We start from the raw sequence: 13,236 nt of genomic DNA, 5'->3' as shown, positions 1-13,236 counted from the left end.
TCAAAGCTGTCAACTTTGGAAAGTGAATGGATGGAGGGGTGTGTATTTTACACCTCTTATCACTGTTGGTTTCTAGAGTTGAGCAGAACATTCCCATTATATAAACATTGAAGTTTAGGTACAGAATTTGAAGTGAATTGGTTGATAGCTATCATTTTCTGATTCTGTCCGATTATATTCACAAAGCCCATGTATAGTGTGTGTTCATTACAATTTTCTTAATTATAACACTTTGGTAATGTTCAATATGTATGGCAATGTTAACTCTGTACAGTACATATGAATCTCTGAACATGCGCAAGAGCTAATGGCACATGGCATATTTCTGGTGTGTACCAATTCAAAAATAAGAGGTAACCCTAATATTTAACAATGGAAACTTCATGTTCAGTTAACATTTAACAGTATTGGAGATTTTTAAATCAAGCTTAATAATTTAACCAAAAAGTTGATTTTTTATTAACTTTTTTTTTTTTAAATGTTTATTGTTGCTAAGCTTATTAGGTTTAGAGAAATCCCTTTTTGAAAATGATGTAGTAGTGTTTTAAAGCTTAAAAGACATGCAAGAACTTTAATACCAGTAAAAAAAAGTATGCATTTAAATATGTAATACCAGTAATATCACATTGAGAATTTAACTAATTTTTACCTTTTGGATTCTCAAGTGAGAATGCTTATTTTGCAGTTTTTGCCAAAAAATAAAATTGAAAACCTTGGTAACAAAGGAAAGCAAGAAGGGAAACTCAAGACATTCTTGATCCCTTCACCTATTAGGTTAATGTTGTATATTTTGTTAATGTTTAAAATTTTACACTTTATGCATCATTAAAGAAATGCATCATTACTTGAACTTCTCACTATAGTCTGTTTTCTGCATTTATATGCAGGATTTTTCTCTAATCCATATTAGTTATGTACTGTACTCTGTACTGTAAAATTTAGAAATAGAAATATTTAATGAATGTAAATTGTAATTTGATTTTGAATTATGGAGCCTTTTCTCATTTTAAAGGTTTAGTTCTTATGCTTACCTCTTTATTTCTTTTTACATTGTTTCTTGTTTCAAAAAACGTATAGCCATCTGGAAATCACATTGCAGAGACAATGTTCTCTTTGTATATAAACATGTCCTTAACTATATTGCTTCTTTAACATAATTTATTATAACCCACTGTATTAAACTCCTGTTTTACCATTTAGTCCCCTCCAAATGCAAGTTCTGTTTAATGCCATTTCAGAGCAGTTTTCCATTTTCCCCATCGTCCTTGCTTTTCCTTGTTTGTATATTGTCTGACTTGAACATCATTGTTCATTGACCTTATGATGGTTTATATGCTAGTTATGTATTAATACAATGACATAGTAATGGGGGGAGGGGTGTTGTTACATACATTCAAACATTTTAAGGTCATTTATGTGTAGTGTGGAAATGTAAACATTTCTTTGGGGACAAAATGCTTCCTTAATACAGAATGACTGGAAACTACAAAGATTCTACACCATTCTGCCTTATTAAGCAACAATTTTTTTAGTTTGATCAACTTACACTTTTTTAGGCAATATATGCATCACTCATATAATGAGGCATAGGCTAATCAGAGAATGATGCAAACATTTAATCATTTTGGTAATAGTAATTTGTTGGTGTTTTTTTTTGTTTAAATCATGTAAAGAATTTTTTTTTTCTTTTGACTGAAGTCCTACTGATTTGAAAGGGATAGGAACAACTTTATGTGAATAATACTGGCAGGAGATTCAGTGGAACTTTGTATCTACACTAGTGTTATGTTGAACATACTGTAAGCTATATACAGGGTAAACTACATACATGTACTGTATACAGTGTGTCTGCATAAATATGTAAAAATGTATAAATCAACAATACAGCACCATGTGGTATGCAAGAATCAATTGCTGGGAGGGAGGAAAGGGTGCAGCAGTTTTCACTGTTTTATGGATGAGAACACTCCAGCTGTGTTGGTATGTGGCCAGGCTTAAGTGAAATAAGTTAAAGCATATCTTGGACTTTACACATTGGTTTATACACAGGCTTAATGTACAAAACATGTGATTGCTGTTATTTTGAAAGATTAACAGTATCTAGAGTGCTTTGATACCTCTTGGAGAATACTGATCTAGTATAACTCTCCTGGTGTTTTTAGACGTTGTTTTTCCTGGTGCAGATCACTCTAAGAGGATGCAGGCTGGGATTTGGGCTGGTCAGGGCCTTTCTTCCATAAAATGGTCCAGAGTAAACAAACTGACTTTTCCTACAGCAACAGTGACAAAGCCCTCTGTCCACAAAACCCATCCTGCTGCAACTATTAAAACTGGCTTGACTTCATGTAGAAAAACCGTAGCTATCCTCCTAGATTGTCCTTTTCAGATTGTATAAAACAGCCTTAAGCAGTGAAAGATGTGAAAATTAGATTACTCTGCAATCATGGCACTATAATTCCCTAGTTTAGTAGGGGAGCCTACCATCGATAGTTAAAAAAAAAACCAAAAAAAAAAAACCAGTACAAGTAATGTCTTAATGAGCAAAATATATTGAAGTGTTTTTTGGGGGGAAACGCAAATCAGCAGAATTAATTTCCATGCTTTGTATACAGTAATTGGTGACCAATTTCTTCAATTTTTTTTTTCCAGAATGAAGTTATTTAAGGCTGCGCTACTAAAAGCTTTTAAAGTTACCCGATCTCAGTCCACCTCAATTGCAGATCTGGTCAAACTTATCAATAAAGGAAACAATGATCCTTTTGAAGTAGATGAGGTAAAACAAGCGCTAAATCAAATGCAAGATGATAACCAAGTTATGGTTTCAGATGATGTTGTATTTTTGATCTAAATCTGTATTGTTCAAACTGGAAGTCTTACTACTTTTACAATGGCATTTTTCTGTTTGTGTGTATTTATAAATAAACACATTTTTGCATTAGATTAAGTACTTGCTTGTTTTACAGTGAAAATTGATTCTAGATGATTTTATTCATGTTGAAGGGAGAGAAATGCCTTGTTTGAAATTATGAATAAAATTCTCCAATTCCTTTGTCATCTTCGTTCCTCCTCAAATTCCTGTATTGACATAGTGTGTCTATACAGCATTCTTCTGCAAATAAAAAAAAAATATATATATATATCTTTTCATCTCAGAATATACACTGTTTGATAAAAATCAAACCTGAATCCTACTAAACTGGCTGATTGACTCGGGGGAACAGAAAATTAAGTTTATTATACCTAAAACTTTACACATTCAAATCTTAGTAATAACTAATCAAATAGGAAGTTGTTTGGATTAATAGCTAAAATTAGTTTTTGTGAGTTTGCAGTTAATGAAGTATGAAAGTAAAGTACTTCAGCCCTATGAGGTGAAGGCACTTGAGTGTATGGCCTGTGCTGTAAAAGTTATTAAGCAGTAATTGGTAAATTTATTTTGTAATGAACAAGGCATATGGACATTTCATTTCATCACCATAATAGCCGGCCTCATTTTGTTATATTTTGAGGGTTTTTTTCCACTTACATTTTGTAATATTATTCCTTGATCTTTGCTTTTCTTTTTGTATTTCTTCTTAAGGCAGCATGTACTTATTATAGTAATAACAAGCATGACTGCAAAAACCACAACAGAAGATACTGCTGCTGCGATAACTGTGTCCTCTTTTCTTCCTTTTGTTTCACATCTTTCCCCAAAATACCACCAGTCTTCACCTACTGCACATCTGGAAAAATAAGTTTTTTACACTGTATGAATTGCTATGACTGCTAATATAATGGCCAGACTTTATGGTTAAATGTTTTCAATTTCTGTTACTAAATAAATGTACTTTACCTGCAAGTCGGTTTCATGTCTAACTCGACACAGATTCCATCATTTTCACATACAATATTTTCGCAGAGCTTTCCAGGAGGTAAAGTAGTTACCGGCTTCTCAGTCAATGGTGGGCTTGTAATTGTTGGCACATCCTGTGTCTTGAGTAGGTGTGAGACATCTATAATGAAGTCATTTTTTGCTCATAGTGTGTTTTTTGTTTAAATAATTAAACATTGATACTTTTGTATTAGTTCTGGTTTATTAACCCTCCACACCCTTATCTGGCTTAACCACTCTGATTGACTTACCTATATCAAATCATCTTTAGACTACAAAATTGTAACTCCAAACCGTTCAAAGTACTTGCAGCCATAATCCTAAGTAAAATGGGCCTATTAGATACTGGAGGCCATGCGATAGTCAGTCAATCCTAAAGTAGAAGTTTGCAATTTGCTCATTGTGACCCTGAGCAAGTCAAACTGCAAGTACCCCACCGTACAAAAATGAGAAGTCTTTGATATTTAGTACAGAGAGATTATATATAATGTTTCTCTACCCTACTGCCTCATTCTGTAAATCACATTAATGTTTGCATCTCCTGCTCTGTGAAACACTGTCCTTCAGTCTGTGTATGAAGTTCAGTTATTCATGATGTCCCCATTTCAGGTGCATTTGTATGTTCACTTATTCTTCAAGAAAATTTGTCAAGACAGTTCAATTATCAATGAGGTCACATTATCAATCTTGATGATTTGCCATTGAAAACCATATTAACAAACTAAAAACATTCTGAGTGATTTCAAGTACAAATTAGTTTACTGTTTCAATTTCTCTTTGAGAGCAGGGACTTCAGCTTGTACATTATTTTAAAAATGTGTTTTTTACTCATTTGACTCCAGATGGTAAAAGAGTGAAACACCTGCATTCGTGCACGCTGAAGCAAGTAATCTTCTGGATGGGGAGGGGTTAGTTGTGGACACAGTTGGATGACATGAGAATTACCATTTAAGAAAGGTACAACTTTAGTTGTAAATTGATATATTCATTTCTTTATTTGTTCAATGCAGTAGTAATGACCTTGTATGGTAATGAACAATCAATTTAAATGCCATCCCATACTTTTCGGAGTACAGAGGACGGCCTTGCCATATGTTAACAGTCTAGCTTCTGCCTTTGCCCAAATCTGCACTTCTCTGTGGCTGCGTAATGGCTTGTCTGATCCGCTGTCACAGCAGCTTGTTTATCATGCTTTTTGAAATCGAAGTGTGTAAGCAACCAGACGCTCATGTAGGTAAACATATATTAAACGCAACTTATGTAGAAGTGTATGAAAGATTGGTCTGACGCATTACGCTACAGTGACTAAACGTGTATTCGTGTTTTACATTCCAGTAAAATCAACCTCACAGCTGCATTGTCTAAAGATTATAATGATTCAACACTTCTCTGGGACTGTATTTAATCAATAGAGCTTCACAATGATCTATGTAACAATTATTCGGATGCAGCCATCAATTGTACTTTGCTAGTTGAGCATAATAATTTAAATCACCATTAGCTACTCTGAAAAATTGTTAATGAAATTTGAAATAACAATTAGTTGCAAACTCGCCACATCCAACTAACAGCAACACTTGAATCTTTACTTCACCTGAATTGGAATCTGCCATCTGATAATTTCAGTCTCGTCTTTTGGTTGCCCCCATTAGGGGTGACTACAGCGAATCATCTGTTTTCATATCTTCCTGTCCTCTACATCTTGCTTTGTCACAACCAAAACCACCTGCATGTCCTCTCTCACCACATCTGTAAACCTCCTCTTGCCTGGCAGCTCTATTCTTAGCATCCTTCTCCCAATATACCCAGCATCTCTTCTCCACACATGTCCAAACCAAAGCAATCTTGCCTCTGACTTTGTCTCCCAACCTCAGCTGACCCTCTAATGTCATCATTTCTAATCCTGTCCATCCTCATCACACCCAATGCAAATCTTAACATTAACTCTGGCACCTCCAGCTCTGATTTCCTTTTACTGCCACCATCTCCAACCCATATACCATAGCTGGTCTCACTACTGTCTTAACATAACCACATCTAAAAACACTTGTATATTACACCATACATTTTCTTTCTTGGTACTTGAACTTCATTTGCTGTGCACATTTATTAGAAACTGCGTTAGGAGTGTTTACAATTCATATACTGTACTTTTCATGCAGTTGATCAGTGCCTTGACTTGGAGTATTAAAATCGCAACATGTTTATAGTAAAAAAAAAAAAAACAATTCATCCTCTGGCTTTCTAAGCAAGTGTCTTTCATACTCTGTTATAGACTACTTGTATTTCCTCAGCTTGGGAGATGCACAATTTTTCTCTTTTCCAAGGCTTTGTGATACTTGGCATAAACTCAAATGTAGCTTTCTTTCTCCTACCCTTTTGAAGTCACTCTTCAAGGCTTTTTATAGGACTTCATAAGCATTAATGTTTAAAACAGAATTAAAAGCACACTACTGCCTTGTGTATCATCTCCATACATTCTGTATCTGTCCACCCTGGCCATCGGACCTTACTCTTCTTCTATGTTAATTAATGTTGACTTATGTTTCTTTTATTGTGTCTTCTATTTCTCTATTCATTTTGTAAAGCACTTTGAGCTACATTTTTTTGTATGAATATGTGCTATATAAATAAATGTTGGTTGGTTGATTGATTGATTGATTGATTGTATTTGAATCTCAAACTGCGAATATCCACCTTAACTACAGTGCATCTGGAAAGTATTCACAGTGCATCACTTTTTCCACATTTTATGTTACAGCCTTATTCCAAAATGGATTAAATTCATTTTTTTTCCTCAGAATTCTACACACAACACCCTATAATAACAATGTGAAAAAAGTTTACTTTAGGTTTTTGCAAATGTATTAAATAAAAAAAACTGTGAAATCGCATGTACATAAATGTACATAATGCATTGGCACAGCCTTTGCTCAATACTTTGCACATTTGGCAGCAATTACAGCCTCAAGTCTTTTTGAATATGATGCCACAAGCTTGGCACACCTATCCTTGGCCAGTTTCGCCCATTCATCTTTGCAGCACCTCTCAAGCTCCATCAGGTTGGATGGGAAGCGTCAGTGCACAGCCATTTTAAGATCTCTCCAGAGATGTTCAATCGGATTCAAGTCTGGGCTCTGGCTGGGCCACTCAAGGACATTCAGAGAGTTGTACTGAAGCCACTCCTTTGATATCTTGGCTGTGTGCTTAGGGTCGTTGTCCTGCTGAAAGATGAACCGTCGCCCCAGTCTGAGGTCAAGAGTGCTCTGGAGCAGGTTTTCAGCCAGGATGTCTCTGTACATTGCTGCAGTCATCTTTCCCTTTATCCTGACTAGTCTCCCAGTTCCTACCGCTGAAAAACATCCCCACAGCATGATGCTGCCACCACCATGCTTCACTGTAGGGATAGTATAGGCCTGGTGATGATCGGTGCCTGGTTTCCTCCAAACGTGACGCCTGGCATTCACACCAAAGAGTTCAATCTTTGTCTCATCAGACCAGAGAATTTTGTTTCTCATGGTCTGAGAAGTCCTTCAGGTGCCTTTTGGCAAACTCCAGGCGGGCTGCCATGTGCCTTTTACTAAGGAGTGGTTTCCGTCTGGCCACTCTACCATACAGGCCTGATTGGTGGATTGCTGCAGAGATGGTTGTCCTTCTGGAAGGTTCTCCTGTCTCCACAGAGGACCTCTGGAGCTCTGACAGAGTGACCATCGGGTTCTTGGTCACCTCACTGACTAAGGCCCTTCTCCCCCGATCGCTCAGTTTAGATGGCCGGCCAGCTTTAGGAAGAGTCCTGGTGGTTTCGAACTTCTTCCACTTACGGATGATGGAAGCCACTGTGCTCATTGGGACCTTCAAAGCAGCAGAGATTTTTCTGTAACCTTCCCCAGATTTGTGCCTCGAGACAATCCTGTCTCGGAGGTCTATAGACAATTCCTTTGACTTCGTGCTTGGTTTGTGCTCTGGCATGACCTGTCAACTGTGGGACCTTATATAGACAGGTGTGTGCCTTTCCAAATCATGTCCAATCAACTGAATTTACCACAGGTGGACTCCAGTTAAGCTGCAGGAACATCTCAAAGATGATCAGGGGAAACAGGATGCACTTGAGCTCAGTTTTGAGCTTCATGGCAAAGGCTGTGAATACTTATGTACATGTGCTTTCTCAATTTTTTTTTATTTGTAGTAAATTTGCAAAAATCTCAAACTTTTTTACGTTGTCATTATGGGGTGTTGTGTGTAGAATTCTGAGAAAAAAACATGAATTCAATCCATTTTGGAATAAGGCTGTAACATAACAAAATGTGGAAAAAGTGATGCACTGTGAATACTTTCTGGATGCACTGTATGCAAATGCATCTAGTGATGCTTCTGTACACATCTTCCGTGATGCATTTGGCATCCTCAGATTTTTGGGTTCTTTCAACATCATACACCCTACACCAGGAAATCCAGTTAAGGCTGTTCAGGTCCCCAGCATCTGTTCTGCTGGCTTACTAGCGATTTGTCCCCATTGCTCTCCTCTTGTGCGACAAAGCTACCTTAAGGCTTCTTATGGCACGGAGATGTTGCAGAAGTCTCTCTCTCTCTCTCCCTCCCCACAAAAACTGAAAAGAGGCTTGTCTGTCTGTCTCTTGTGTTTGTAACTTTACAGAAAGATGGGCGTAGACTATGGCTGAAATTGCCCTACCTTAAAAAAATACTTGTACAGTCATCAGTATTATGAGAGAGCACATTCATTTTCCTATCAAAAGAAGTCAGCGGTGAGTCGCAGGATCTGTTATCCTCTCTGATTCGTAGAGGTTCTCAAGATGACACGATTCAGCCAGTAAGTCTGACATGCTGTTGAGCTTTTGGGTTCAAGAACATGAAAGGGATCAACATTCTTCTTCTTATTCTGGTTGCTCCCATTAGGGATTGCCACAGTGGATCATCTTTATCTTTCTGCCCTCTGCATCTTGTTCTGTTACAACCATCACCTGCATGTCTTCCCTCACCACATCTGTAAACTTTCTCTTAGTCCTTTCTCTTTTCACCCTCTTTGACAGCTCTATCCTTCGCATCCTTTTCCCAATATACCCAGCATCTCTCCTCTGCACATGACCAAACCAACACAATCTCGCCTTTCTGACTTTGTCTCCTAACCATCCAACTTGAGCTGACCCTCTAATGTACTCCTTTCTAATCCTGTCCATCCTCGTCACACTCAATGCAAATCTTGGTTGGCATCTTTAACTCTGCCACCTCCAGCTCTGTCTCCTGCTTTCTGGTCAGTGCCACCGTCTCCAATCCATATGACATAGCTGGTTGCACTACTGTCCTGTAGACCTTCCCTTTCACTCTTGCTGATATCAGTCTGTCACAAATCACTCCTGACACTCTTCTCCACCCTGCCTGCACTCTTTTTCACCTCTTTGAAAGGGATCAACATTACTGCTTTAAAATTTTTTTTAGGTTTATAGCATTAGTTAGAGCTAATTTTAGCTTGTCTTTAAATTTGGTGCCTTTCAGAGCCAAATAATTCAATCTGATCAAGATGACGGTTTACTACTTTTTGTTCCAGCATTGGCTTTTTCTTTATATTGAATAATGACAGATTTTTGCATAGACACACCAATTGCTGCCTCACAGTACTTGATCCTCAGTTCAGATCCTGACCAGAGCTCATGTTCTCTGTGTTTTTGTGGATTTTCTCTGGGATTTCTTACCTTGTTTGTTTGGATTTTTCCTATCAATGCGACCTGTTCAAATATTGTATCCATAGACCTTGATCATATGATTATTGAATGTCTATTTATAGAACACATTTAAAACATCTGTAGTGATGTAGCCCAAGTGTTTACATTAAAACATATAATGAAAATAAATAAAAGTACAGTAAAACAAAATCCAGCCAGGAGTGAGATAAAGAAGATGACTAAGAGTAGGGAAACCAACCATTAGTAGCAGTGAAGGTCACTGAAAGCTACAGAATAGAAATTAGTCTCCCATTTCCTATTATGTAGCAAGGCCTTAACAAACACTTCTTTGGGTCTTCATAACTCCTACAAAGCATCAGTGAAGTGTCTCTTCATCTCTGCAATGTGACCTACTAATAAAACTTCACTTTGGAGTGCTCTGAGTTGGCTTAACTGAACACACGGCTCTTGATGTTCCATATTTAGTATAACACCTGTGAATCCTCCATATTAACACGTAATTTTACCATCATGTCAATGTGCCACACTGCAGAGAGATGAGTAACAGATCAACTGATTTTTTACAAGTGTTATGAAGACCAAAAGAAGCCTTTGTTAAGGTCCTGTTACATAAGAGTAGATGATTAATAGATGCATTTTTGCAGTACCTAAAGTAAAGTATCACCAATGTTCTTTACATATCCAGGTTATGCAGCCTGAAGACTCTCCCCTTTACCTAAAGTGTACTGCTTACCTTCCACTGTTAAGAGAAAAATCACTGAATCTTCTTTGATGAAATCTCTGCTTCTCAGTCTTTCATGTGTTAGAAAAGATGATGTGCCTTCTCCGGGACCCCGAAAGAAGGCGTTTCCATCTTCATCTGTTACTTTGTTTCCAAATTTACTAGGATTGTCCCAAAAGTATCCGCCGTCTTCTAAAAGAAGAAAAAAAATTGGGTTTTTTTTTTAAAACCCAATTTCTTAAAATTAATTATTGCTGTTAAAACAGTTATTGCAGATTCCCCACGCTTAATTGCTTATTTTAGTCTTGAAACGGCTGCATTTACTGTTTTATATAGTCTTTCTCAGCAACAAAATGCAAATGATAGCGGGACCAGCCGTTCTCCATTGAACTTGTTTCTATTTACACCTGTGTATTCATCCTCAACTATCTCACTGAATAATAATATATTTGGATGGAAATGGAAAAGAAAAATGAAGGACTGAGAATCACTCATCTTTTTCAGGCTGCAAATCACTTGAAAGAAATTCTTGGAAAAAAATAAAACTGATAGTGTAGAATGAAAACCCCAACAAACCATAAAATTTGTTATTGGTAAGGATTGGATACTAATTAATTAACTGGGCTGGAACAGGACCCCTGCTCTGGATCGCTACACCGATGACTGCATACACACAGACTTATTCCTCAAGTGGTTGTAATCTTCATTAAGAAAATGACATGCTGTTTGTGTAAAATACAAAATGACTAAATGTTTTCCTATTAGCAGTGCAAAGAGGAAGTGGAGGCTACAGCAGGGTGGTTAGTCTGAGTCTGCATGGAAGGCACCAACAGCCCTCCATATTTGAAGGACCCATTTCTCGCATGACTAGTCAAGGCAAGCAGAACCACTCGGTTATGAAGTTCTTTATTGGAAACTGCAGAGCCAAGTGATTCTGTTCCGCCTCTCATCTTGATTAGGTTATAGTTTCCAACACCCACTGGAATGTTTTGCGTGGCTAAGATGAGACTTATCATGTGTAAGATGTGTTAGAGAGTTACATCAACAGATGGGTCAACTTTAGTCATTGGAAATAAGCTGTATAGATGTCTTTCCACTTATGGTGCTGCCTCAGATCCACAAGGGTGACAAAATAACTGCAGCAACAACAAAAATAAATCGTGACACATCTATTTCTTTATACAAGAATTTTAATGCCTAAGTAGGTAGGTATGTCTGATACTTCCTTATCAATCGAATATCGCATACATTCCTAAATGCTAGCTTATTACTGCTTGGCGTGCACTGTTCATGTTGCCTTAACGTATGTATTCGTGTAGAGTGAGCTCTGTACAAACGTATTATACATGTGTGTGCACTAAACGGAATGGTAGTATAGAAAAACGATATTTTGCATTAAGTCAGCTTGGCTTCTGCCGCAAACTGAGCACAGGTTACAACAATCTAGCAGGAGTCAGTCGTAATAACACCACAACAATACATTCTGGAAGAAATTATTTAGTTTTTGCAAAATAACACCTACACTACTTCAGGTCCATGTCGATTACCCTGGGTAGGTCTTTGCAATTCACTGATGCCACTACAATACGCAACTCTAGAATCGGCCCCCTTTGAGTGCTGGAGCTTGACTTGTTTTATAATAAGCTTGTGTTAAAGAATCATTGAGCACAATAACAGACTCTGCTGTGAGATCCAAATGCATATCTGCGTGGTGAATGTTGCTGTAGCAGTTAGACCGCACTCTTTCAGTTAGCTGAGGCGCTCTCAGTACAATGGCTGTCATGTCCAGATGTTTGTCTGTGTCCAGCATTCAGTGGTAGTGGCATTCTCAATGCTAACCTGTGGTAACACTTTTTTTATTATTACTTTAAGATAATATTTTGTTGAAACAAATCATTCTGTGTTTAACCATGAACTCTTATGCACTACCAATTGCTGAAAACAAAGGACTTGCTCAGTATTTCCACCAGACTGTGAAATACTCTCACTTCTGTCACCTTCAGTAAGTCACTTAACCTGCCTGTACACTGACAAAAAAAAAAAAAATTAAATCTGTAAATGGTTATAACACATCAGCAGGTAATCCACTTTAAGCTAATTGTTTTTGGGCCCAGCTGGTGTTTGGATGGGAGACCAAGGTGTTGGTGGGGCCAGCGGATGGCACATACCCCGTGCTCTGAAGGTGGATCCCAATGCCCCAGTGCAGTGACAGGGACACTATATGCTGTAAAAATGGCACCATCCTTAAGATGAGATGTAAAACCAAAGTCCTGATTCTCTGTGACCATTGCAGATCCCTGGCCATTCTTTGTAAAGAGAAGGGTTTATCCCGATGTCCTGGCTTGATGGCCCATCGCAGCCTCTCATCCCTTCACCCCCTAAAAGCTAATGTGTGGTGAGTTTACTGGTGTAAAATGGCTGCCGTCGCATTATCCAGGTGGATACTGCACATTAGGGGTGATTGAAGTTGATCCCCACTCAACTATGTAAAGTGCTTTAAGTAATGAGAAAAACATTACATAAATATAAAGGAAGAATTATTATCATAATCTTAGTCACCATGGAAGACATTCTCTTAATATACAATGTTCAGTCTGTGTCCCCACCCTCACTTTTGGGCCTAAGCTTTAGATAGTAAATGAAATCCTGGGTTCAAGTGACAGACACAAAGCTCTTTATTGTTCGCTAGTCTCTCTTGCTCTGACAGGGTGAGAAGCTCAATGATGTCACAAATCAGCGGCTTGCAAACAGCAGTGGTGCACTGCTTAGTGTTGCTCCTCATGCTTGGTGGCATTTGAAGGACTAGAGTGTTTTCTATGCATCCTCCGATCTATAGCATATAAACATTTATCCTTGTGGATGTGCTTTTTGGCTTTATCTGAATTTTTCCAAAGTGAAGTGCAGATCTTGTATAATCCCTCGTGTAAACTAACTCAAGTCGG

At 37.7% G+C, this 13,236-nt stretch overlaps 2 protein-coding genes across 2 annotated transcripts in view; one reads left to right on the top strand and one right to left on the bottom strand.

Annotated features, from left to right (window-relative positions):
• Positions 1–3,204, top strand: part of mcm3l (MCM3 minichromosome maintenance deficient 3 (S. cerevisiae), like) — a 42,804-nt gene extending 39,600 nt beyond the window's left edge. The window contains exon 17 of the mRNA XM_039754082.1: positions 2,650–3,204. Coding sequence (XP_039610016.1) covers positions 2,650–2,848 — 199 coding nt within the window. The 3' untranslated portion in view covers positions 2,849–3,204. The remainder of the gene's footprint in view (positions 1–2,649) is intronic.
• A 93-nt stretch (positions 3,205–3,297) lies between these two features.
• Positions 3,298–13,236, bottom strand: part of LOC120529862 (meprin A subunit beta-like) — a 33,978-nt gene continuing 24,039 nt past the window's right edge. Inside the window, exons 12-14 of the mRNA XM_039754080.1 lie at positions 10,307–10,486; positions 3,836–3,995; positions 3,298–3,725 (exon numbers count right to left, since the gene is read on the bottom strand). Of these exons, the coding sequence (XP_039610014.1) occupies positions 3,464–3,725; positions 3,836–3,995; positions 10,307–10,486 (602 nt within the window). The 3' untranslated portion in view covers positions 3,298–3,463. The remainder of the gene's footprint in view (positions 3,726–3,835; positions 3,996–10,306; positions 10,487–13,236) is intronic.

The sequence above is a fragment of the Polypterus senegalus genome, chromosome 5, assembly GCF_016835505.1.
Source record: "Polypterus senegalus isolate Bchr_013 chromosome 5, ASM1683550v1, whole genome shotgun sequence".
NCBI classification, from domain to species: Eukaryota; Metazoa; Chordata; class Cladistia; order Polypteriformes; family Polypteridae; genus Polypterus; species Polypterus senegalus.
Note: the sequence above shows the minus strand (reverse complement) of the source record. Positions and strands in the feature narration are given on the sequence as shown.